Raw genomic sequence first — 25,951 nt, 5'->3', positions numbered from 1 at the left:
TAGTTATTAACAAGATAATAGACTGGATATTATCACTTGATAAAAAAGACAAAGTCAAGCATGCATTGGCCAGACCATACGAGTAGAAAACGGATCAACCTGACATCGCTATGGAATAAGCTTCCTCGGACTTGCTTTCCCATGGGTACAATCTGAAACTGTTTAAGACGTTCGGACTACCGGTGGCTGACTTGGTAACGGTGTACTGTGGATTTATCAGGCCTATTCTGGAATATTGTGCACCAGTGTACCACAACAGTCTTACAAGCAAACAGACCGCAACCTTGGAACTTGTACAGAGACGCGCCTGCCGAACAATCCTCGGGCGACACTACACTGACTACTCATCAGCCCTGCAACAGTGCGGACTTGAAGCCTGAAACACTGGAGGAAAGAAGAACCAACCTCTGCCGAAGGTTTGCATCCAGTATGCAGAAGTCAGAAAGAACTGCACACCTGTTACCGCAAACCCGTGGTCAGACGCATGGCCGTAACCTGCGGAATTCACAAACACTGACCGTACCTACCTTCCGCACTACAAGATTCCGCAACAGTCCTGTACCATCAATGCTAAGGCTTCTCAACGAGAAAAAATGACAATGTTTATGAACTGTAAACTATGTATGCTTTTATTCATGTTAAATGAACTATCCACTTAAACAGCAATTCTCTCCGAGATCATTTGTTTTAAAGTGCAATCACGTGCTAGAAATTGATTGTGTATGTTAATTATATTAAGTAAGCAGAGATTTTAATGTACAACAAGTCACAATTCATCCCCTGGCTGCCAGTACTTTGTTTTACTAATTAACCATTTTTGATTGTTTGATTGATTAAGTCAAGGGTTAACAGACATCTTTCACAATACAGTATTATAACCCAAAACGTTTGAGTGGCTCCATGAGCCTTTGCGGTGAATCCTATATATATATGGCCTCCTTCGCCCCCCCCCCCCCATCTACCCAGGTGAATCCTAAGTAAATAAAAAAAAAGATAACCACTGTCCGATAATTGGTAGTATTTTTTCTGAATCACCGTAGTTTAAAAATACTGTGCGTCGAAATGGGTCCATGAAAGCCATGGAGATATTTTCACGCAAGTGGATGACATAACGATTTTATAAAAGATGTGTCATCGGTAACGGCCATGAAATGCGCTTCAAGTTTCTGCCGACGTTTTGCATCTTCCGCAATACGTCCTGCAATCTTCCGCAGAATTAGAACACGTAACGTTAAAAAAAAATTCTGGACGTCCCGCAATCATCTGCAAAAATTGTATGAAAGACGCCAGAAGGTTTCCGCATACGCAAGAGATATGTTGCACATGTACATAGTACAATAGTAGTTGAAGGTAGGAGGTCCATAACAGATCAGTCAGAAAACATTTTTATTTCCCAAACAAAGGTGCTTTAATCAAGAAAGTGTGGTATTCATTTTTTGGTCCATCTATCTATGATAAGCAACTGGGTTGACGGCTCAGCAATAGAAAATGCTCATTAACTGGACCTCATTAACATAATTTATCAAAAGGTTTGTATTCATTGAATTGCTCTGATAATAAACATGATTTGTGAACAGATTTGGCGCACGATGAAATATACGCAATTGTTCTTGTCAAAATCACTTAAATCAGTTTCTTTTTGTACAGTTTTGTGAAACGGTTATGATATGGCTATTTTAAGAACCACATTCAAAGTATGCAAGCGTAGACAACTTAGTACGAGTGGTGTGTACATCCTTGAGTTTTCAGGACCTCATTAACATAATTTATTAAATATTTTTATTTATTGAATTCCTCTAATAATAAACATGTTTTGTGAATGGGTTTGACGCACCATGAAATATACGCGATTGTTCTTGGCAAAATCACTTAAATCTGTTTCTTTATGAACAGTTTTGTGAAAAATACATAATGTGGCCATTTTATAAACCACATTCTAAAGTATGCGAGCATAGACAACTCTGTGCATGAATTATGTGTTCCACATCACCTGGGGTAGCTGTCATTCACGCTGATGAAGTTAATCTGAAGCGTGATGTTTGCTCTATCTTGGCTTGGTCGCCTGGATCGCCATTCTGCCAGGGGAAGCCTTCGGGCCTACCCTATATACCTTTCGCGGAGATGTCCAGCTTGTCTTCAGACTGACTCTAGAATTTGTTTTGTTTGTCTACCGCAACAAAAAGGGAGTCAAAACAAACTCCTTGGTCAAACCAATGTGTTTTGCCCTTCGGGAAAACATTAAAAAATAATGTCCTATCAAGGGGTCGAACCCACATTTTCTGGGTTCAAAGTGATCGTCTTAAGTTACCTTTTTTTCTTTAATTATTCATATTCTTAACGCCACAGCTGAGAAAACAAAACAAATCGCGACGATCACGGATGTCAATCATTCAGTAGCCATGGTAACCAATAAAGAAGCTATTCGTCACTCAGTGGCGTTGCCATGGCCACATCCAAGCGGGGAAATCCCATCTGCCACGTTTGTTAACTTGTTGTCTAGGTGACCTGCATCGGAACTCTGTAGGAAAAAAAACCCGACATGAAACCATTAACTGTCGTCGGAAGGCCATCAGATTAATGTCGGAAGTTAAAAGTCCATCGGATAAGTGCCGTTATATCATTGGAAAATCGACATTGGAATACGGTTTTCCTACGAAAATCCAAAGGGCAAGACGGATCACCGTTAATTCCGACGAAAAACCATCATATACCCACATGCACGCGCCGATGTTTTTCCGACATTTTTCTTGGGTAAACCCCACCTCCCCGTGCACTGTGTTACTACCGGTATTACTAAATTATTTTTGTGGTGCCAGTAGGCTGTTCTAGTTGGAAACAGGTCAACTCGCCCCAAGACTAACTCGCCCCAACTATTTACTACCGACTCGCCCCAAGTTACGGGGACCGGGAATACAGGATAGCCCTTGCTTTTATACTGCTTTTACACACATATATCCAAATTTTAGATATAACTTTATATTTAAACAAGACCTCGTCGCTCTAATTCTAACGTTCTCTTCGGTTTGGCACTTTTATTTAACGCCCGATCAACGTCGGGGTGCTAGCTCGTTGGCGGGTATATGTTGCATGTCGGCCCGGGGATGTGCGCCGCTCACTGTAATCTCAAATTAATACACATAGGCTGTTATGAAACTATGTTACATATAATAATATACTTCAGTTATATTTCTCAATAAAGCTTGCCACTGTAGTGACATAAGAGCGCTGCCAGTCCGCGCAAAAATTATCAATAAAGTGGGCGGGCCGACATGCCGACCGGGCCCGCCCGCAGATCCAGAGTTCGCCGCTAAATACCGAGCAAAAAAAAGAAGTTTAGCGATGAGGTTTTGTTAGCATATAAAGTAATATTTACAAGTAGAATATATGTGTATAAAGACAGAATAAAAGTAAGGGCTATCCTGTATTCCCGGTCTCCCTAACTTGGGAGAAATCGTCTAGAAATCGTTCTAGTTGTATGTAGTTATAAACATGTGAAGGATAGTATTTAAGAGCAAAACTCAAAGCCGTAGTTTATATGATAAGGTACTCACTAGTCACTGTTCCAAAGGCACATAGCCTATGTTTTATTTAATCACTGTGAGAAAAGCGCTCTGAATTTCAGATTTACCCATATGTCATACTTCATAACTCCCCTATGCAGAAGGATCAGACATGGCTGAGACTGAGAACAAGGGAGACGTGAAAACAGAACCCAAGAAGGAACCTGACGCCGAAACCCCCGCTGTGGAACCGACCGCAGAACCGACTGCTCTGGAGAGGAAAATCTACCAGCAGGTGGAGGTGGGCAGAAGATATTATAAATTATAATCTCTTAGTTAAAAGACTTTTAGTTTGGAAAGACCTGGAACATTTTGACATCTCAAATATCATCCTGATGTTACACACTGAACCATGACACTATCTTGAATGTTACATAACGCCAATATATGATGACAAAGACATCACTGTGGAGGCAGGCTCTTCAAAGTGACTTTGGTATCTTTGTTGTACTTCATGTAACTGCTTGGAAGTTGGGAAACAAGTTGGCTTCCAGACTTGACAGCTTTCTAACTTAACAGCTAATTTATAACATGACTTTTTAACTCCAAGATATATCAGTATGAGGCATCCATGAACAGCTTCATCACTCGTTAGCAAGTTTGTTGTATATACAAGAAACTTGCTAACGAGTGATGAAATCAAGGACTTTGTGATTAGTGTTTTGACCATCAATCATACAGACTGTTGTGAAAACCAACACCACAAAACAAACCTCTGATCCACCAGTGCCAATGTATGTCTTTTCCCAAAAATTCCTCAGCCTTAGTTATAATTATCAGTCAATAGTTATAATAATATGGTACTTTAATCAGTGTTTGAACTGTCTCCAACTGGAACTATTTACCAGACACAGAAGTTGCAGCTGATAGTACTAGTATTACAAGTCTAGGCTAGATAAATACTGGGAGAGTTGCAGGTATGTCACTTGAAGTTGAAGAGCAAAGATCAGGACACAACAGACTGACGCCTTCTCTCCTGTTTGCAGTTTAAAAGTTAATCCTTGCTAATCTCTGTTTAATCTCTCCTCCCATCCTACAGTACTACTTCGGGGACCACAACCTGACCCGAGATCGCTTCCTGCAGGGAGAGATCAAGAAAGACGAAGGCTGTATCCTTCAACACAGTTCACAATTGTCCATACCGGATTCACTCTAATGGTTTAACTACCAATAGTAAAGATTGGATTGATGGAACTTTATTCTTTGCTTTTCACACAATATATGTCTTTAGCAACCAAACATAACATTACATACAACAACAACAACAACAACAATGGTAGAAGGAAACAATATGATAAATAATAACAACAACAACAACAAGTGTAGAAGGAAACAATATGAGAAATAGTAGTAGAAACAATTCAAAGACTTCTATAGCATTCAGGCCTCCAGAATCAAGAGTTAGGTAAGCAGAGGGTTTTTCATGTAAACCAAATACTGCTGCTGTCACACATTGTGTCTCCTTGAACTGTGCTTGTACCCTTTGGTAGAGTTCCAATCACTGACACCACTCCAGAATGCAATTTCTACTGGTTTATTCTTCTCAGAGTCATTCATTAGACGTCTCTCCAGTCTGCCTAAGGGTACATCTTCTTCAGTTCCTCATGTACGCATGCACGTTACCACGAGTTAGTCTAAATGGTGAGTTAACACTACATGTCACAGCTGCATGCCTAGAAACCTGGTGTGTATCAAGGGGCAGGTGTACCAGATGGTGAACATGGATACACTTCTTTTAATACAAACATCAAATCAACATGCAAATTTTATGGACATTTGGGTTTACTACAGATTATTACCAGTTTATCAGCACCTGTGTGCATGTTCCTTAACCCTGCACTTCCAAGGGGTTCCTTTGGAGACTCTGGTCAAGTTCAACAGACTCAAGGTGAGTTAGAGGTGACCTTCAAAGGTTCTGTACCTGTAGAAATTTGATGTTCCTTGTTCCCAGGCTTCTTGCTTTTTGTGTATAGAGATGAGTTACCTTCACAGCAGGTGTTGTAATTTGGGAGTCTGCAGACCAAAGAAAAAGTTATACTTCATTGATTCATAATCATAGTAGTGAAATTTAAACCAGACTAAGTTGGCTCTGTCCCCCACTAACCCCTACCTGATATATTAATACTCTGTCCCCTGTTCTGTTACAGGCTCTGTCTGAAGACTATGATGTCATCTGTGCAGCTCTTGAAAAATCTCCCAGCAAACTCATGGAGGTGAGACTGAGAATGATCACTTTACAATAAGGTTACAGCTTATACCGGTACAAAACCATTTTTTCTGGTTGAACTGGTCCAAAAAAATCAGACATGAAAAAATCAGTGGACTGGATCTTTGACCATTTAAAGAATGAACAGATTATATCGGCAGGCGCTCACACATTTTGGGGCTTACTGGACCCAAGAAAATATCAAGAGCGAAGTAAAGTAGAGTTGATAGTAATTTCTGTTTCTACAGTGAAACTTACGTAGCATTGTATACATGAACTTGATGAATATAGCGTCCGTGTTGTAACATTATGCCATTAACTGTGTTGTTCTCCCAGGTTAGTGAAGACCACACGAAGGTGAGGAGAGTCCCCAGCAAAGCTCTGCCCAAAAACACAGAGCAGTGGAGGTCGGAAAACAAGGCCAGGACTGTGTACTGTGTAAGTACCTTACCTTCATGTACATGTGACTGTGTACTGTGTAAGTTCTGTTTTGGTTTACTTACCTAATGTTAGTTGGACAATACAATATGGGATGTTCAACAGTACACAACTTTGTGGAAACCTTGGTATAACGGTACATTTATCAAGCGCAAGAGGAACCAGATAGTCTACAGTTTCTTACTTCTTGAAATCCTTGATAACTTTCAGAAACATTCTGGACCCCCATACAAGTTATTTTCTGTTGTTCTAAGACCCCCTTCTTGTTCTAAGGCCCCCTTGTTGTTTTAAAACACCCATGTTGTTCTAAGACCCCCCTGGTGTTCTTAGTCTGCCCTGATGTTCTAAGACCCTCTTGATGTTCTAAGATGCCTTGCCGTCTGTCCTTACAGAAAGGGTTCCACCAAGACGACACCTTAGACGTGATCCAGGAGTTCTTCCAAGACAAGGGCAAGGTGGAGACGGTCTACATGAGACGTAATGAGAACAAGGAGTTCAAGGTCAGTTGGAGGATCTTAAGACATTCTTTAAGACATTTGTCTGATAGACAAGGTAGGGAATGGCAAAGTTGTTCCCTTTTGGGGGACATGATAGCTATTGTAACATTTTGATGAACTGAAAGTGACTCATTGCTGTAGAGTTTGGTCAGTTATGTACATGATTAGGTTAGAGTTGTGTTTTGTTCACTGTAAAACTACTTGTGACAGTGGGAAACCTTCATTGCCACGTTCCCAGTCAACATTTTAGTCTATCATGTTCTATACATGTATGACAAGTGTTTGCTACATGTCATATCATGTAAAATATAACAGATGGTTTGCTACATTCCCCCTCCAGGGTTCAGTGTTCGCCACCTTCGGCAGTCTGGACGATGCTAAGAAGTTTGTGGAAATGGAAGGAGTCCAGTACAAGGGGGAGGACGTCAAGAAGATGTTCAAGTAGGTCTCAAGACTTTCTTTTTTTTTACCTTTTACAAGGTTTCAAGACTTTTCTTACCTTTTACAAGTAGGTTTCAAGACACTTTTTTTACCTTTTACAAGTAGGCTTTAAGACTTTTTACCTCTAATGAAAGATGAAAATTTTATGAAAAGATTAAAATTTATGTATTTGTAGTGTAGACGAAGCTACAGTTTAGTTACAATTGTCAAGGTGAGTTGGCCAAATGTGCCCAACATTGTTGAATCAATGGTTGATGCAGGTGTTGGTAGAGGGAGGGAATGATAAGGTGAGAGGATGAGTGAGTTCATTAATAATGAGGTTCATGGTTCATGGAAACATGATATCCCTGTAGAACTCAATGAAACATGATACCCCTTCCCTTTAGGAACAAATTATGAAACTTGATATCCCTGCAGGAATAAGTGATGAAACTTGATATCCCTTTAGGAACGAATGATGAAACTTATCCCTATAAGAACGAGTGATCAAATATGATATCCCTTCAGAAATGAGTGATAATCTCAACAGGAATGAGTGATGAAACTTGATATCTCTGATATCCAATGAAACTTGATATCCCTTTAGGAACGAGTACTTCAACATGAAATTGGAAGAAAAGAAGAAGAAAAAGGAGGAAGAGAAGCAGAAGCTGGAAGAAGAGACAGACATGTTGGAGAAGAAGAAAGCAGAGGAAAAACAGAAAGATGTGGAATATACCAAGGGCTGCATTCTCCACTTCTCAGGTATGTATTGATGTTCAGAGTACCGTAAATGCAGAATTGTTCGCGGTGGTTTTCTACAGCAGTAAGAGACTGCAGTGCAAGGTGTTACCGCGAACTTAAAACCACTGCAAAATGTCCATTTTCCCGCTACCGCGAAATTAAATCTCCGTGAACTTAAATGCATTTACAGCACTACGTTTGTCTGTAATTGTGTTGCAGTGTTTGTTTGTATACTTTTGGATTTCTCTCCGAGCAGAAGTTGGTGGGGAAAATTGTGACCAATCTATGATTTTCTTGTTGGGAGTGCGGACAGAAAACGGGAGATATGGTAGAAAGGTCACATCTTCCACACCAACATCTGCTTGGAGATACTTTTGGATAGGTCAAATCAAAATAGATTTTTATTTTTTGGACCTTTATCTAACCTTGATACATTTTTGGCCTAAGCCATTTTTCAAGATTACAGGGTAAATTTTCAAGCTCAATTTGGCTATTACTTCTGTATCCTACCATGTACTGGATTATGCTTGTGGGGTGTTGGCAAATAATGACAAGGTAGTGCACCCACAGATCAAGAGACAGGAGGCTGATACTGGATGCTACCATAGTCCCGACCCTCAGGCATTAGGATGGGACTAAGTAAAGTAAGGTAATGACAAATATCTGCACACCTGTCCCTCACACAGGTGCGCCAGATGACACCATCCGTGAGGAGGTCTCCAAGGTGTTCCAGACGTTTGGAGACGTCAAGTGGATCGACTTCAACAAGGGAGACACACAGGTGAGAGTTACTGCTGGTACAGGTAACACAAGTACCATGAGTGGGCTAATACTTTCTTACATACAGCTGCCAAGGTATGCTGTTGTCAGGTGTGCAAAGTTCCTAGCTGTACATGTACATGTGTCCTGTTGACATTCATTTCAGATGGCCAATGCTGTACTACTTTGCCTACATTTTATCTCCATGAAAAATGTAGGCATGGTTTTTTAAGTGTTTGTTTGTGTCGCAGATATTTGTGGTCAGGACAAATTTAACACCTCTGGATGGAGTGTAAAGATTTTTTTTTTCACCATGTAAAGCTGACCCTGTGCACCCCCTCCCCCCTCCAGGGCACCGTGAGATTCGCCTCGCCAGGCGCTGCGGCTGCTGCTGCCCAGGAGGCTGATGGGAAGGTGACGCTAAAGGGGGAGGAGCTGACCTGCAGGGTATTGGAAGGTCAGTACTGTCATGGGTCAAGGTCATAGAAGTTCAGTACCAAACAACTGTTGGTTGAAGGTCATGGAAGGTCAGTACTGACCTGTTGTGGGTTCAAGGTCATGGAAGCCAATACTGAAAAGCTGTGGGGTCAATGTATTGGAGGTCAGTACTTAGCTGTGGGGTCAAGGTCATGGTAGGTCAGTAACGGGGGGGGGGATCCAATGTCCGATTACTGTTCTAAGTGAATGCGCATGGCTTTTGTCATCGTACATTTTACTGAGAACCCATCAAAAACAAGTCAAGATCTTGTTAACAACCATATAACTGTGATTGAAGCTGTGCAGACATACATTTCATTTAACGGCAGCAACTACCGAACTGTAGTTTGATAGCGCGCGAAACTATTGGCAGGTTTTGACTTGCGTTTCAGTGGAACGTTCTAACACAAAAAGGGGGTCCAAACTCCGATAAGTTAACAACCAAGCCATCTCTGTATATTTTTAAGCATCCTATGCATGCAAAATAACACTAACCTTCTGCAATACTATTTTTTGTCACAAATATATGCAATATTTTGAATTACGCTGCATATTTAAATACGTTTAGTTACAAGGTTTACCTCTCACGGCGAAACCAACCTGTCGCCAAAAATCAAAATGGCGGCACATTTGTTTACATCTGCCTGTGATTACACTTTTTCACTTTCGGCTTCTTAATTTCCCGCTTCAACCTCGTTTTTAACAGCAGAAATGACTACAGGATTTCTTTAGTCGGTAGGGATCGATTTTCTTGAATGATCGGTACTCTACTGACGAGTTGACCAACTCCATCGTGTTGAGCTTCGCTCGGCTTCCTTCATAGGTGATTGCCAAAGATGGCGGGGGTGACAGGGCCGTGAACATGCGGCATAATTTAGCTCCGATTATCCAACTATAAAAGCAAAGACACGGCATAGCTGTGCTTCTTTAGGAAGTCTTATAGATATCCTTCTCATCTGTGGTGGTATCTTTTCACATTTCGTATTTGACGATGAATAATTTAAGAGTTTCCCGGGCCATGTTTTCGATAAGTTCGCTCGTCAGCATGCTCGGAAGGCGTCAAACATGTGTACTTTTTTCAATCGTTATCTGTTGGGGATTACCAATTTGGACACACACTCTGACTTTTCAGATATTTACAACAAGGTTTAGTCCATAACAAGTTGTACTTATTATGTGCAGACACTTATGCATATCTCCGCAAAAAGGATTTTAAAATCCTACCGGAGTTTGGACCCCTACCGGACTTTGGACCCCTCCCGTTACTGTCAACTGTGGGGTCAACTTTGTAGAATGTATACTGGATCAAGGTCATGGAAGTTTGGAACAAGTTGTTTCAGTTGACAGTTAACAGTTAACTGTGTCGTCTGTGTTGTATCTTCAGGTGAGGAAGAGAAGACCCACTGGCTGCAGGTGTATGAGAACCAGAGTAAGGTCCGACAGCAGAAGTGTGTTACAGGTGTACTGATGTTACCTGTGTGTTACCTGTGTGTTACAGGTGAGGAAGAGAAGACCCACTGGCTGCAGGTGTATGAGAACCAGAGTAAGGTCCGACAGCAGAAGTGTGTTACAGGTGTACTGATGTTACCTGTGTGTTACCTGTGTGTTACAGGTGAGGAAGAGAAGACCCACTGGCTGCAGGTGTACTGATGTTACCTGTGTTTTACCTGTGTGTTACAGGTGAGGAAGAGAAGACCCACTGGCTGCAGGTGTACGAGAACCAGAGTAAAGTCCGACAGCAGAAGAAGAAGATGAAGTTTGGACACGGCCGCGGGCGGGGCCGCGGACGGGGTCGGGGCAGGGGACGCGGGCGTTACCATGGAGACCGGGACAGCCGGGACAACGACAGAAGCACAACATTCCAGGGGAAGAAAACTCGACTGGACAGCGACGGGGAGGGCAGTGATGGTAGGTCATAGGGTCAAGGGTATGACCACCTGGATTGCAGGAAATAGGGTTTCAGAGGGTCTAGATTTCAAAACTTTCTGGGGAACATGCCCAAACCTCTCTAGGAAAGCTCCGTGACCTCTTGCGCCTTGGGTGTTTGATAGGGGGCGGAAAATGATTTCAGGTTGGCTACAACCCTGGCTGGTACCATACTACCATTTCTGCTGTTTCCTGCACCTTCAGTTGGTCTTATACTGTTGTTCTTCCATGCTTTTTCCTGAACCCTCAGTTGGTATCATACCATGTACCACTGTTCTTCCCTGCTGTGTTTCCTGAACATTCAGTTGACTCATACCATTGTTCATCCATCAGCTGGTCTCACACCGCTGTTTTCCTCCTCAGGTGAGCCACAGCAGAAGATGGAGGCCACGTCTGCCACGGCCAAGCGAAGTCTGGAGGAGTCAGTCAAGGAGGACGAGCCCGCCAAGAAACACTTGAAGACTGAGGCAGACTGAGACGTTGCCGACGGGAGGGGATTTATTATTTTTGTACCTCTTTGGCAGGGCTGTCTCCAGTTTTTTTTCTGCCTCACCCAATGTTTGGGAGCCCATGTTAGTTTTTGTTGTTATATCTGTCATTTTAATCTTACAAAGATACTTTTTTTGTTATTTTCATAATTTTCATGTCATGAAATTCTGATTTTATGGATGGACTCTCGACTTTATTGTCCATCCCAACAACCAAATTTCCATCCTAGATTGGAGAGATGGGTCCTGGAGACAGCGCTAGTCTATAGGAGAATAAAATGTGTAGTGTATTTTTTTCTTTTTAGTTCCTACAAATACTAGAGAAAACATCAGTGTTCGGCAAAAATATACGTCAGTCAGAAAACCCACCGATACATCAGCCGTTTTACATGCAGGGCCGTTTTGTATCCATTACTCATTAGTAAAGTGGAATTTCCACTGTGATGACATTACCAAAGTTTTACGTCTACGATAGTCTCTACTGTGTAGTGGTATGTCAGTGCTCCTCACCTTATATGGCAATGCTCCTTACCTAATATGGCAAGAATCTGTGTATCTTTATATGGCAGTTGCCCTTGTCAGTATATCCTAATATGGCAATGTCCTTTGCTCTTATATCCAACCATATTTTTCATTGCATTGAAATACAATTTTCCGTTGAACTTGCATAAGTTTTTCTTCCATAGAATCTGCCTAAACACATTATTTCTTACTTCAAAGCAGTTGATCTCAAACTGGTGAAAAAACATAAGAAAAATGCTGTGTTTTGTACCAGTAGTATGTCAAGTTGAAAAACACTAACTGTGCATAGATGTTGTAGTTTCTGTAAAAACTGTACTTCTTGATCTGAACATTTTGCAATGCCAGAAACATACCACCCTTTAGTGGATAATGTTGAGTCATGTCACATTGATGCTGTTGAGATGTGAGCCTCAGTCACAAGACAATGAACCTTTTTTTATGTAAAACTATGGAGCATCAAAATGCCACTCTTTGGGACATCAGGTAGTTGTCACATTGTCTGTGCAGATCTGAATAAAACCTTTTTTATCTTCACTTGAATCTGATGTTATTTGTGACCTGTCTGTAAATAGTACTTTATTGAGTACTTAATGTTGAAACACAACTGAAACACAAGAGGAGAGTAGAAACAGTGCCCTGGCTACCTAGTCTCCGGGCAGATGAACCGGTGGCATAAGGTAGTATCAATAATAATAGTATCAAATCTAGCCAAGGAGTATAGCCGGCCAAAGGCCACTGGTGGCTACTCTCCAAGCAGAGGTTAGGCTCCGGCTGTTTTCTTAACGTTTTTTTAGTCGTTTTTATTGGCTTTCTCTTTGTCATTTTTCTTGAAGTACGCCAGCCAATGTTTTGACACAGGAAGATAAAATACAAAATAGAAAGCCTGATAAAGACGACTAAAAAAACGTTTAAAAAAACAGCCGGAGCCTAACCTCTGCTTGGATAGTAACTGGTGTCCTGCTGACTCCCTTTGGCCAGTTATACTTCTTGGCCAGGTTATACCATCTTATGCCACTGGTAAATCTGCTTGAAGATTACTGGCTAGTGGGATTCGGACTCGCCAGCTAAGGTGCAGATCAGTTGGACTGGTCAGTTGTTAGTGCTTGAATCTATGTCTGGTATACCTGTATATGGCCTCTGTCTTGTCAATATTGACCATGGTAAAACCCTATTTCATCAGCCCTATAGCTTCAGCTATGGCAGTCCTATACGAGAATGACAGTCTCTGCCACATCTGTAAGCTAGCTGACTTAGTTCTGAGCAACAAAATTGCAGTTACATGTCCAAACAAAGTGATTACATTTCTACAAGTTCAATGCAACATTTTGTTGCCCTCAGATTCTAGTATTTCCAGTTTTATCATGATAATGATCCATAATACTACCTGGTATTTCAGGTGACAAAGAGTCTGTATGAATGAATGAAGACATTTATGTTAACTTTGTCTCCATTGCCAAAGTACAATATCTATATTGTTGAGCCATTCGGTTTCTCAATCTTTGTGAATGTAACTAGGTAAAAAACACTTTTATCATAACAGATAGGTCTTCCTGTGGAAAGTTTGTGAAAGAGGAGGAACTAGAACTATACACAGTAGTTATTTCCACCTGTACAGAAAAAAACAATACACATTTACAAGGTACCTTGACCCAGACAATACACATTCTGCATGACAATGACATTGTGTAATACAATACACATCGGAATGAAGCCAACATGCCGTCACACAAAAGCACAACGCCGTGAAGCAGCGCCCCCAACGGCTTGATACCACATTGCAGTCTGTACAGAGTACTCTTGAGTATAAAAAAGGAGATTTTGTTGACGCTTCAATCATTCGAGTACAGTCTTTCATCGGCATCATTAGAAAGACCTCCTTGCATATTGCTGTTAGAAAAAAAAAAAAAAATCTCGGTTTCGTCCTGCGTCAGAACGTTAAAGTTAACTTTTCAAGTTGTTCCGCAAATTCCCGACACTTTTAGCAACCCAAGAAGTGTGCCTAAAGTCATCCGGTGCAAACAACAAACAAACAAAAAAAAAACGAAAAAATTTACAACTTTTAAGTCCCTTACAAGAGCCCAGTGCAGACAAACAAAACAGAAGCCATACAACGCTAAACATCTGCTTGAAAACATGTTTGAAAAGTCACTTTTTTGCATGTTCCCGCAAACAAAAAAAGCTGTATTAACATTGAATATTTGATATCACAATTCTTTTGTGTTCTCATGCAATTTTTTTACTGAGAATAACGACCGAAATCCACCCTCCCCTTGAATAGTAATGAATCCCCCCTAAAAAAACTCCGCAGACTTTAGTCGCAGCCCGTTCCCGGCGGGAGGTTGTTGGAACAGCCTTGTCTCCGGCGGGAGGCTGTTGTAAGAGCCGTGGTGTAATGGCGGAGTAATGGCGGCGAGTCTGGAGCTAGTGGGCTGGGTGCTGCTGCTGTTCTCGGCTTCTTGGGCCGCCACAGCCGGTAAGTCGGAGTTACACGGGTTCCGTAGGTTTGGGAAGATGTGTAGATTTATAGGAAATGTTTGCGTAAAGGCATAAGTACGGAAAGGGCCGAGAAACTGTAGCCGAAGTGCTCAAGTGGCTGGAATCTTTTGTCGCCAAAGTTGTCCCTGTATCTGAGCCGAGCCTCTCCAGACATGTCCTGTCTGCAGACTTTATACCGTCTCCCCGGGCTGAAGTCTTCACAAAAAAGGTCGTCTGGGACTGCCTAGTTCATCACAAACTCCGATCCGGTCCCTGTAGTGTAATTTTCGTCGTTTTTGAGCGATTTAAAGCGGGATGTTTGGAGTGGGAAGCGGCCAGACAGCGGCGGTGCCGGTGTTGTACTAGCCATGGCGCCAGCCTGTTATCGCCGGGGTGAAGCCGTCTGTCTGCCGGTCTGGGCGACTCTCCCTCCCCGTTCATACCCCGACTGGCACCCGCTACAGGCAGCCGACTATGGGAACTATCCGTGGATACCGTAGGGAGGGGGTGGGGGACCCACTTAACTCCCCCCGACCCCCCTCTCCTAAGCCGCCCCCCTCCCCCGGAGCGCTCCGTCTGCCAAGCCGTAAACAAACTGCCTCCAAATCCTCCTCAGGAGTTTGTTTCGTCTTCGCCGGACCAAAATAGCCTGTTTCCTTGGCAGAAAAGTCTCCATTTCGGTGATAATTCAGATCTAAAACACGATATTTATTCCACAAGAGGGTTAACTCCTACTGCAACTTGTGAACGTGTGTCAGGTGGTTTTATGATAACATTTGTGTTTGTAGTTTTGTGAGAATCTGGCCCTGTAAAAACGTTTCTTTTCCAGCTTGGTTGCCAGGACGTGAGAGGTTTGACAAGCAGACTGGGATGTGCGAGTTATCTGGGTCAGGTTTATGGGCAGGGTTTGGGCCACAGCAAGTTTATTCACTGGTTATCAGACGTACTTGTAAAAGTACACTTGGGCCATGATAATTTGATAATATGGATGATATCCGTGCACACCAATTTTCGTCAGTTTCCAAAAAAAAAAGTTTTAAATTATACTGTAACGTTAAATGTTGATTTGATTCCCTCTTTCAACCTCCTTGATTATATGGATGACATCCATAAAGTTTTTAACCATACTGTAAGTCATATAAAGCAGCAGCGAAATGAGTAAATATCTACCGTAACTTGGGAAGAAAAAATCGGATCACGTATCTTGATGTTGTGGAATGTGAACGTCACTATTCCAAAGACAAAGAATTAAAATATGACAATATGAAAGAAAGAAAATGAAGAAAAAAAATGTTTGGAACATCGTTCTCTGTGTTATGTCATTTCTTCTGTCTTCCTGGCCACTTTGATTTCAAAATGAAGGCAGCTTTTGGTCAAACTCATCAATTTAGAGGATGTCATCTGTTGTTGTTGTTGTTGTCCTCGTTTAACGTCTATTTCACTGCTAGACATGGTCTCTTGGTGCTTTTTCTGCTAGGTGCTCTTTGGTTTGTTGACCTCGCTGGTGCTTGTACTCTGGTACTTTAAACGGTCATCTAATATGATCTATATGTTGATTTCTGGTGCAGAGTACCAACTAACTTACTTGGTTTGGCCTTTTAAGAGTTGTTTTGGTTTGGCTGTGGTCTACAGAACAATAGCAGGATATGACATCATGTGTTTTTTTTTACAAGTCTGTACAAGTCACAAGATAATGTGCATGTATATCAGGGCTCGAAATACCACCTGCATATGCAGGTTAGTGCAGGTAAAACTGGAGCTGTGCAGGTATTTCTGGTGTCTACCTGCACCTAACCTGCATTGGTTTATGTACTGGGTTTTATACATTAATGACCTATAATGTAGGTATAAAAGAATAAAAAGCAATGGTTCCTGAACAATTTTAGTATGATCCATACTTCCTAAATTAAGTAAGAGGGGTGCAGGTAAAATTTGTCTGGCGCAGGTAATTTTCAATGTTACCTACTATGAATTATTTAGAAAAGAAAAGGAAAACCCTTACAGTTTGGTGCAGGTAGACACGAGTGAAGAGTACTGCATATACCCAGAACATAGACCAGTGCAGGTTTGGTTCACTAAGACATCAGAAATACCTTGTCTACAAAGCTCCAATTTTACATGCACAAACCTGTTTTTACATGCACAAACCTGTATGTACCCAGTATACATGGACCAATGCAGGTTAGGTGCAGGTAGACACCAGAAATACCTGCACAGCTCCAATTTTACCTGCAATAACTTGTATATACCGGGTATACCCACTACATGGACCAGTGCAAGTACATATAGACATCAGAAACACCTGCACAGCTCCAGTTTTACCTGCACCCAACCTGTATATTTCAGCAGAATTGACATTTTTGCTGTTTCAGCTCTCTCAGACACAATGGTATGATTTATAAACTGATAAAGAGGTGAAAAGTTTGCAGGTTCGGAGTTATTTTTGTCCCAAGGTTGTTGTAAGAATAGGGATGACGTGAGCAGACTCACGCAGTCTTCCAGCTGTTTCCTGTGCTTTTACCACACAGGTGTCTGCTAACAATGGCCCAATGTTGTACTGTTGTTGCTGTTTGTTGTTGTACAAAACTAGCTTTGAAGGCCGATGGAGTATTTATCGAGTTGAAATAAAGGCACAAACAAACAAACAAATAACCAACAGTAGCACTACAGTTTTCTGTGTGACTAGTATTGTACTGATGCTATACAGTTGTTGTAGATGTACTAGCATTGTACTAGTTTTGTACTGATCGTCCTGTTGTACCGTTGATGTACAGAAGTATCAGCCATGTCAGGTAACAGTAGCAGCCTTGAGGAAGGTTTCCTGTACTGATGTTGTACTGATGTTGTACTGGTATTGTACTGGTGTTGTACTGTTGTTGTACTGTTGTTGTATTGATATCCTACTGATGTACTGGTGTTGTACTGATGTTGTCCAGAAGTATCAGCCATGGCGGGTAACAGTAGCAGCCCCGAGGAGGGTTTCCTGTGCGAGTGTTGTACTGATATTGTACTAGTGTTATACTGATGTTGCACTAGTGTTGTACTGATGCTGTACTGTAGTTGTACTGAAGTTGTACTGAATTTGTACTGTTGTCGTACTGAAGTTGTACTGATGTTGTACTGTTGTTGCACAGAAGTATCAGCCATGGCAGGTAACAGTAGCACGCCTGAGGAGGGTTTCCTGTGCGAGTGTGACCGAGACTCCTGCCAGGGCGACATCGTCTGCCGAGCCCAGCAGAAATGTTACTCCGCAATCGTCTACGGAGAGCTGAAAAAGGTGAGTTCAGAGCGAGAGAACTGCCTTACCAAGCATCTGCAAAGTTCTGGCAATGCCGACATACAAATGCACTAAGTAACGGCCCTGGCAACTTGCCTACAGTCTGGCTTAGTATGTTTTTAAAGATGATGAAATGCCATACAATCTTAGCCATTGTGGCTGAACCTTGAACCTTGAACGTGGACATCAGGGATGTCATCAGCACGGGTCACAATGGATCCTTCTCCACTCAGCTAATCTCCAAGCAGATCCACGGTGGCGTAATAAACTCCGGTGCCCATTTGACTCCCTTTGGCCAGCTATTCTCCTTGGCCAGCTTTGATACTATCTTATGGCACTGTAGGATCTGCTTGGAGATTACACTCCTTGTCCTCCATGAGAGAGCGAAGCTCTGCTGTGGTGATGTTACCGATTTTTGTGTCCCTTTTAAGGTTGTTAATGAAGGTTGTACGCATTCTGCCCCTTCTTCTCTTTCCATCTGTTGGCTCCCAGAGGATAAGCTGGTTGGCGACCAGTACCAGTTCTGTATCAGTTTATGTCGGACATTGTGTCCGGCCAGTGCCATCCTCCGTTTCCTGATCTTATGAGAGAGTCTAAGGAGGTCACCGTACAGTGTGCAGTTCCTCACTCGGTCCTCCCAGGACATGTTTAACACACATTGTGACTGTGTTGGTGTCAAAAGTCACAAGAGAAAAGATACTGGTAGCTTTCATGGTCACAATGTTTTGTTTTCTTTTGTTTCAGGGCTGTTTTGGACAAGAGGAGCAGTCGCGGATGTCGTGTAACACACCCGACCAACCTACAGTCAACGTTGTGTGCTGCGACTACGAAATGTGCAACAAAAACATCACCCCAACACTCCGAACAGGTAACATTCAACATTACCTTCGAAATGTGCAACAAAAACATCACCCCAACACTCCGAACAGGTAACATTCAACATTACCTTCGAAATGTTCAACAAAAGCATCACCCCAACACTTCGGACAGGTAGCAAGTTTTACCTGTTATAGTCATGGTGTCATGTTACAACTGATGGTGTCATGTTTCCGATTCGGACCCATCGTTTGCGGTGGATAAGTTTATAGTTGATAAGTTGACGTAGTGTTGGTGTATTAGGGGATGTGGGGTGTCATATTACAACAGTGACGTTATGTTACAGTGATGATATCATATTACAGTGATGGTGTCATTTTACAAAGATGGTGTCATGTTTCAGACTTGGACCCATGTAATAGATTACAATTGGAGTTAGTGTTAGATGTTGAGGTGTCATATTTCAGCATTGGTGTCATATTACCACATAGGAGTCATGTTACAACAATGGTGTCATATTTCAGACTCAGACCCGACGTTTGCGGTGGATAACGAGCTGACCCAGCTGGTGATCTACGCCGTCAGCCCGATCGGAGCTCTGATCATCCTGGCAGCAGCCGCCATCCTCATCGCTCGCTTCATGCACAAGCGCCGGCTGCAACGGTATGGGTTCTTTTATTTGTTTGTACCTCTACTATAGGAATGTTGCAAACGTAAGTTTCTGGCTAACAAACTCTTCTAGTGTGTTATCAGGTTAGAAGCTCATTTTCAATTAGTGGGGAAACAGGTGTTAAAGACTGCTGTGGCCTGCCAGGGATTTGAACCCACAAAATAGGATCGGTAGGTAGGGATTTTCAGGTCTGGGCCAAAGTGATCTGGCAAATTCCATAGTAGCACTGTAGCAACTGAAATGGATCAGGTGCTGCTAGCCTCATTGCTCGCTTCATGCACAAGCGTCGGCTGCAACAGTATGGGTTCAATTATTTGCTTGTACTCGATCCTCTGCCATAGCAGTGCTTGAAATACCTTTTTTTTCAGCCAGGCAGCAACCTGAGTCAAAAGCAGGCTTTTAGCTAAGATTTTATTATTAGGCATCCAAATTTCTTGGAGAGTCACAGTAAGGGATATAAGCACGATTATTCTAGGGGGGGCTGGGGGCATCCACCTGCCATAATGCAGAGTTTAAGAGAACTTTAAGTTATAATGGTGCATTCTGAGGTATCCTGAGGGGCAAAATTACTGCCTGCCAGAGAGGTCACATTAGAAGACTGTGACCTCAAGTGACCTAGTGGCATCCCTGGTCAATCAGAATTTCATGCTTGTCAGAGGATCTACTCCCCAGTGTAAGGGCGTCTAGTGCGTCCAGTCTCTGGTTAGCAGGGTCGGTAGTGTAACCAGAAACATATTTTCTTCCTGAGCTAACACAAGACCACCTTACACCCACAGTTACCAGCGAGAAGTGGAGAGAGGGGGGGTGGGTGGGGGGATTGGGACATGTGGGGTTGGACATGCGCTGATAGGTACTTTTACTTGCCTTGGAAAATCATAGACTTGCCCAACCTTGTACAGCCCTAATACAAGGCTCACACCCACAGGTACCAGTGTGACGTGGGGGGGTTGGGGGAGAGGGGTTGGCACGAACATGGGACTTCCATTGAAGGTCTTATTTGTTCTGCATCAATTGTAAACACTAGCTTTTACAATAGGACTGTTGCTTACTGTAGATCGGGAATGTGGGGTAAGGGTAGGACATGCCCGAACGTCATTTTCACTAACAGGAGGCCACCTCACACCCACAGGTACCAGCGCGATGTAGAGAGAGGGGGTGTGCACGTGGGAGACATGCACGCGTACCCCGCCGGCGACAACACGCTACAGGACCTCGTGGACCAATCGTCAGGCAGCGGCTCGGGGCTGCCCTTCTTGGTGCAACGAACCGTGGCACGACAGATCACGCTCGTGGAACAGATAGGTCAGTACTTAACCCTTACCCTAGGTCAGTACTTAACCCCTACCCTAGATCAGTACTAACCCCAACCCTAGGTCAGTACTTAACCCTTACCCTACCGTGGCACGACAGATCACGCTCGTGGAACAGATAGGTCAGTATTTAACCCTTACCCTACCGTGGCACGACAGATCACGCTTGTGGAACAGATAGGTCAGTACTTAACCCTTATCCTACCGTGGCACGACAGATCACGCTCGTGGAACAGATAGGTCAGTACTTAACCCTTACCTTACCGTGGCACGACAGATCACGCTAGTGGAACAGATAGGTCAGTACTTAACCCTTACCCTACCGTGGCACGACAGATCACGCTTGTGGAACAGATAGGTCAGTATTTAACACTTACCCTACTGTGGCATGACAGATCACGCTAGTTGAACAGATAGGTCAGTACTTAACCCTTAGCCTACCGTGGCACGACAGATAACGCTAGTGGAACAGATAGGTTAGTACTTAACCCTTACCCTACCGTGGCACGACAGATCACGCTCGTGGAACAGATAGGTCAGTACTTACCCGTTACTAGGAGTGGGTCATTATCGCTGCACTTCAGTTTTTGCTGAGGCGGGCCGTCATTTTCATCTTGTAGTGGGTACCAGAACAGTGTACTGTTAGTTACATAACTGTTTTTCCTTGTTGGACCGGTCCAAACAACCAGACCTGAAAGAAACCAGTGGACTGGATTTTGGACCGAGTACAAAATGACTAGATTATATCGGCAGGGATTTATACCTCTTGGCGCTTACCGGTTCAAGCAAATAGCAAGAGGGAAGTAGAGTTTATAGTCATTTCTACCAAGTTACTACAGTCAAATTTACAGAGTTTACATGAAGACAGGATTTAAAATGCCTGTGGGAGTTACTGTTTTCAGTATCGCCCATTCGTAAGTTTTCATATTAAGGATCAGGCCCAGATCTGGACCTGATCCTCTGGACCTGAATCATACTTGAACCTAGATTTCCTGTACCGGTATCCACCCCCATCACTAACCCTTACCCTACCGTGGCATGATATTTCATATCCTTGAGATGAGTACTATTAAATTTGTCTTTGTCTTAAAATTTGTCTCCAGGAAATTAGATATTTAGTATAAAAATTTGTTGTTGTGTGTGTCCAGGAAAGGGCAGGTATGGCGAGGTGTGGAGAGGGCAGTGGCAGGGCGAAAACGTCGCCGTGAAAATTTTCAACTCCCGCGACGAGAAGTCATGGTTCCGAGAGACGGAGATCTACAACACGGTCCTCCTCCGCCACGAGAACATTCTGGGCTTCATCGCGTCCGACATGACGTCGCGAAACTCGTGCACGCAGCTCTGGCTCATCACGCACTACCACGAGTACGGATCCCTGTACGACTTCCTGCAGCGCACAACGCTCGACGCACACCGCATGATGAAGGTAAGCAGGGGTTCCGACCTCTAACCCCTGACCTTTAACCTGTAACCATAAACACACAACGCTCGACACCCACCACATGATTAAGGTAAGCAAGAGTTCTCAAGTCTAACCTTTAACCCTTAACACACAACGCTGTATGCCCACCGCATGATGAAGGTTCTCACGTTTGCTCTCTGACCCCCAACCTGTAACCCTAAACACAATGCCCAGTTCTTGTTTCTGTGTTTTGTTGTGTTCTTGAAGTTTAATTTCGTTGTGTTCTGGAAGTTTTAGACTTACCCAGCGCTATGTAAAAACAGGTGACAAACCTGAGATGCGTTTGAATCTGGATTAACTGATTAATTGATTGATTGATTGCTGTGTCCACAGCTTGCCTGTTCCATTGCGGGAGGGCTGGTACATCTACATGTGGAGATTTTAGTTGATTGATTGATTGATTGATGGATTGCTGTGTCCACAGCTTGCCTGTTCCATCGCGGGAGGGTTGGTTCATCTACATGTGGAGATTTTCGGCACGCAGGGTAAGCCCGCCATCGCCCACCGCGACCTCAAGAGCAAGAACATCCTGGTGAAAAGCAACGGCCAGTGCTGCATCGCTGACTTGGGTGAGTTTAATGGCACTTAAATAGTGAATGAAAGACCTTTATTGTACATTCATGCCTCAACGGGCTAGGTACAGGTCACTGATAACAGACATAACAGACATATGCAGAGACAACAAGATACAATTTAACTAATTGAAGGTACTAAGCTAACAGGATGGTCGACATCTTCTCGCTTCTTTGTACAGGTGTAGATATAGGAACAGATAATGTTTGATTAATGTTCTCCTGTGTTATTTCAGATGGTAGGAAATGAAATGTAAAAAGCTTTCCAATGATAAATATTACATCGAAGTTGATAGAGAAACGATGGAAACATGAGCAACCAAAGTTAGATATTCCAAACTTTCTACCAAAATCTCACTCATGGAAAAATCTTACTTGCATGATTAGGCAAGTGGAGTTGGACATCTGCTTGCCTGATAAGCACTTTCACTTGCCCTAGACAATCGGGCTAGTGGACTTGTCCAACCTTGTAGAATGAAGCTCACGTATGTTGTAAACAAACATGCAAATTCTGACCGTCACACAACCTAGAATTTAGTCAAAATATTTTTCCTGTTGCCAGGTCTGGCAGTGATGCAGACAGTAGATGTTTGTTTAGGTGTTTTGTTTTTTTCCTGTTCCCATGTCTCGCAGTGATGCGGACAGTAGATGTTTGTTTGTTTGTTTGTTAAACTGTTTCTTTTTCCCGTCCCCAGGTCTGGCCGTGATGCACTCCCAGGCAACGGACACGCTGGACCTGGGCTCGAACCCGCGGGTCGGCACCAAGCGCTACATGGCCCCGGAACTGCTGGAGGAGATCATGAACTACGAGTGCTTCGACTCGTACAAGAGGGTCGACGTGTACGCGTTGGGACTGGTGTTATGGGAGGTCGCTCGGCGGTGCACATCTGGGGGTAAGGGGTGTTCTGAGACCTCCTGAGACACTACTGTAAATGCAGAAACTTTCGCGGTGGTTTGATATTCGCGGTTTTCGCGGTGGCCACTTCACCACGAACTTAAAACCACGGCGAACATTTTTCCATGGCAGTTACTGAGTTAGAGACTACAATGCACATGGAGCTACCGCAAACTTAAAACCACCGTGAAAAGTCCTTTTTCCCTCTACCACGAAATTAAATCCCCGCAAACTTAAATGCATTTACAGTATTTCCTGCATTTTGAGGGCCAGATGTAGGGAAATATAGCCTACTTTATTTTACCTTCGTTACAAAACTACAGAAAACTTCCCTTTGTTGGTCAAAACACAGCATAGCGGCCCAAAGCACAGCGTAGAGGTCCAAAACACAGCACAGGGGGTAAGGCTGAAAGTGAGGGAGTAAGGGATAGAGGGAGGAAGGGAGGGAGGGATGTGTACGCGCTGGGGCTGGTGCTGTGGGAGGTCGCTCGGCGCTGCATGAGCGGGGGTAAGGATGGAGGGAGGGAGGGAAGAGACAACCAGTGGAAATTTTTCACTCACACAGCTTATATTGTATATAGTTGAGCCTGAAATGTTGTTTGTGTGTTCAGGGATAGCAGAGGAGTACAAGCCGCCCTACTATGACGTCGTTCCGAGCGACCCGAGTTACGAGGACATGAGGAAGGTCGTCGTCGAGGGACAACAGAGACCCAGCATTCCAAACAGATGGTCCAGCGACCAGGTAACTATGGCAACCATGTATCTATGCAACCGTAGCAACCATAGATTGTCCAGCAACAAGGTAACTGTGGCAACCATTTAACTTTGGCAGCCATGTAACCATAGTAATCATAGGTGATCCAGCAACCAGTCAACTATGGTAACCGTGTAACCATGACAACCAGGTAACTATGGCAACCCTTTAACCATGACAACCAGGTAACTATGGCAACCATGTAACCATAGCAACTTAAATCAGATGACCAAGTGACCAGGTAACTATGGCAATCATGTAACCATAGTAATCATAGATGGTCCAGCAACCAGTTAACTATGGTAACCGTGTGACCATGACAACCAGGTAACTATGGCAACCCTGTAACCATGACATTCCTGTCTCCCTGCAGACATTAACAGCGATGGCGAAGTTGATGCGGGAGTGTTGGTACCACAACCCGGCGGCCCGGCTCACGGCACTGCGGGTCAAGAAGACGCTTAACAAGCTGCAGGCCTCGCTGGAGAAGATGAAGGAGCTGAAACAGGACGTGTGATTGTCGTCCAGTTTACGTACCGTTTCCCTGAGGTGTAGCTGGTGAAGATTGATGATAGTCTGTACATACGTCTGAGCTTTGTATGGCACAGCACAGCAAGGCTGTGCAGAAACAAGAATAACCCTTCCGGAGCAGAACCCCACATTTCCCATGTTGTAACGAGAACTCCTCTTACCCTCCGCTGCTCTCTGTGTTTGAATGAAGAATGAAAATTCCAGAAATCCTGGGCTCAGTTGGGTCAACAAAAACTGGGTTACCAGAAACCCAGCTGGGTCACTAGAAACCTACACCCAGCAGGGTTCCCAGAAACCCAGCTGGGTCACTAGAACCCTACACCCAGCAGGGTTACCAGAAACCCAGCTAGGTCACTGAAAAGCCTGGGTTGAGCTGGGTTACCAGAAACTCAACTGGGTCAGAAAAAAGCCTGGGTTAAGCTGGGTTTCCAGAAACCCAGGTGGGTCTCTAGAACCCAGGTCACCAGAAACCCAGCTGGGTAAATGCCAATGTGTAGTTGGAGCTGCGCAAGTGAACATGTACTGTTCTGAGTGGTGCTGTGGCCTTAGCATCTTTGTTTATTGAAATAAGCAGCAACACAAATAACCCTTCTGTCTGCAGTAGTTAGAAGAGGGCATTTCAGGGTGGGGTTGCTGTCCAGGGTGGGGGGGGGGGTTGTTGGGGTTGCTTTGCCCTAGCCTTTGTAACTGTGGATGTGTATAACCGCTACAACGATACCTGCATTATACTGTGTATGTACTTTAACATATCTAACTAGGGACCGTCGGAACAACGATGTAGAAAAAAAAACAGTAGCTAGAAGCCAGGAATCTTGAAACGTTGGAAGAATCCTGTTGCCATAGCAAAACTTGACCAAGATGGTAGATTCTGCTTTGATATAGTCACTGCTGCTGACGAGACTTGCCAGCAAGTTGCCGCTGACCACTGAAGCATTATAAGACAAGCTCTTCTTCTATCACTACATGCTTCCAGACTAGACGTACTGATTAAGTTCTGTAGAATGTTTTTAAACCACAGACACAGTAGCATGCTGCAGAGCCACACGCCACACTTTGGAACACTTCTTTTAAGCTTTGCAGCAGGGTTGTAGACTGCCTGAAATCATTTTCCGTCCCCTTGATTTTGAATGCCACCAAGCCAAAAGCGCAACA

The 25,951-nt window shown here is 43.5% G+C and overlaps 2 protein-coding genes across 2 annotated transcripts; both read left to right on the top strand.

Annotated features, from left to right (window-relative positions):
* Positions 1-3,672: 3,672 nt before the first annotated feature.
* LOC118405488 (lupus La protein-like) lies at positions 3,673-11,650 on the top strand. Its single transcript, XM_035804991.1, has 12 exons — positions 3,673-3,801; positions 4,600-4,669; positions 5,408-5,448; positions 5,708-5,773; positions 6,103-6,204; positions 6,597-6,704; positions 7,042-7,142; positions 7,729-7,886; positions 8,552-8,646; positions 8,976-9,081; positions 10,782-11,009; positions 11,391-11,650. The coding sequence occupies exons 1-12, from the start codon at positions 3,673-3,675 to the stop codon at positions 11,501-11,503; spliced, it is 1,317 nt and encodes a 438-aa protein (XP_035660884.1). The 3' UTR covers positions 11,504-11,650.
* A 2,704-nt stretch (positions 11,651-14,354) lies between these two features.
* Positions 14,355-25,589, top strand: LOC118405722 (activin receptor type-1-like). The gene is made up of 10 exons (XM_035805399.1): positions 14,355-14,510; positions 17,647-17,789; positions 18,534-18,657; positions 19,130-19,268; positions 20,405-20,577; positions 21,734-22,011; positions 22,472-22,616; positions 23,315-23,512; positions 24,126-24,256; positions 24,642-25,589. Exons 1-10 carry the CDS (start codon positions 14,441-14,443, stop codon positions 24,783-24,785), a joined length of 1,545 nt encoding a protein of 514 aa, XP_035661292.1. The 5' UTR covers positions 14,355-14,440; the 3' UTR covers positions 24,786-25,589.
* The last annotated feature ends 362 nt before the right edge of the window (positions 25,590-25,951 follow it).

The sequence above is a fragment of the Branchiostoma floridae genome, chromosome 18 (assembly GCF_000003815.2).
Source record: "Branchiostoma floridae strain S238N-H82 chromosome 18, Bfl_VNyyK, whole genome shotgun sequence".
Taxonomy (NCBI): Eukaryota; Metazoa; Chordata; class Leptocardii; order Amphioxiformes; family Branchiostomatidae; genus Branchiostoma; species Branchiostoma floridae.
Note: the sequence above shows the minus strand (reverse complement) of the source record. Positions and strands in the feature narration are given on the sequence as shown.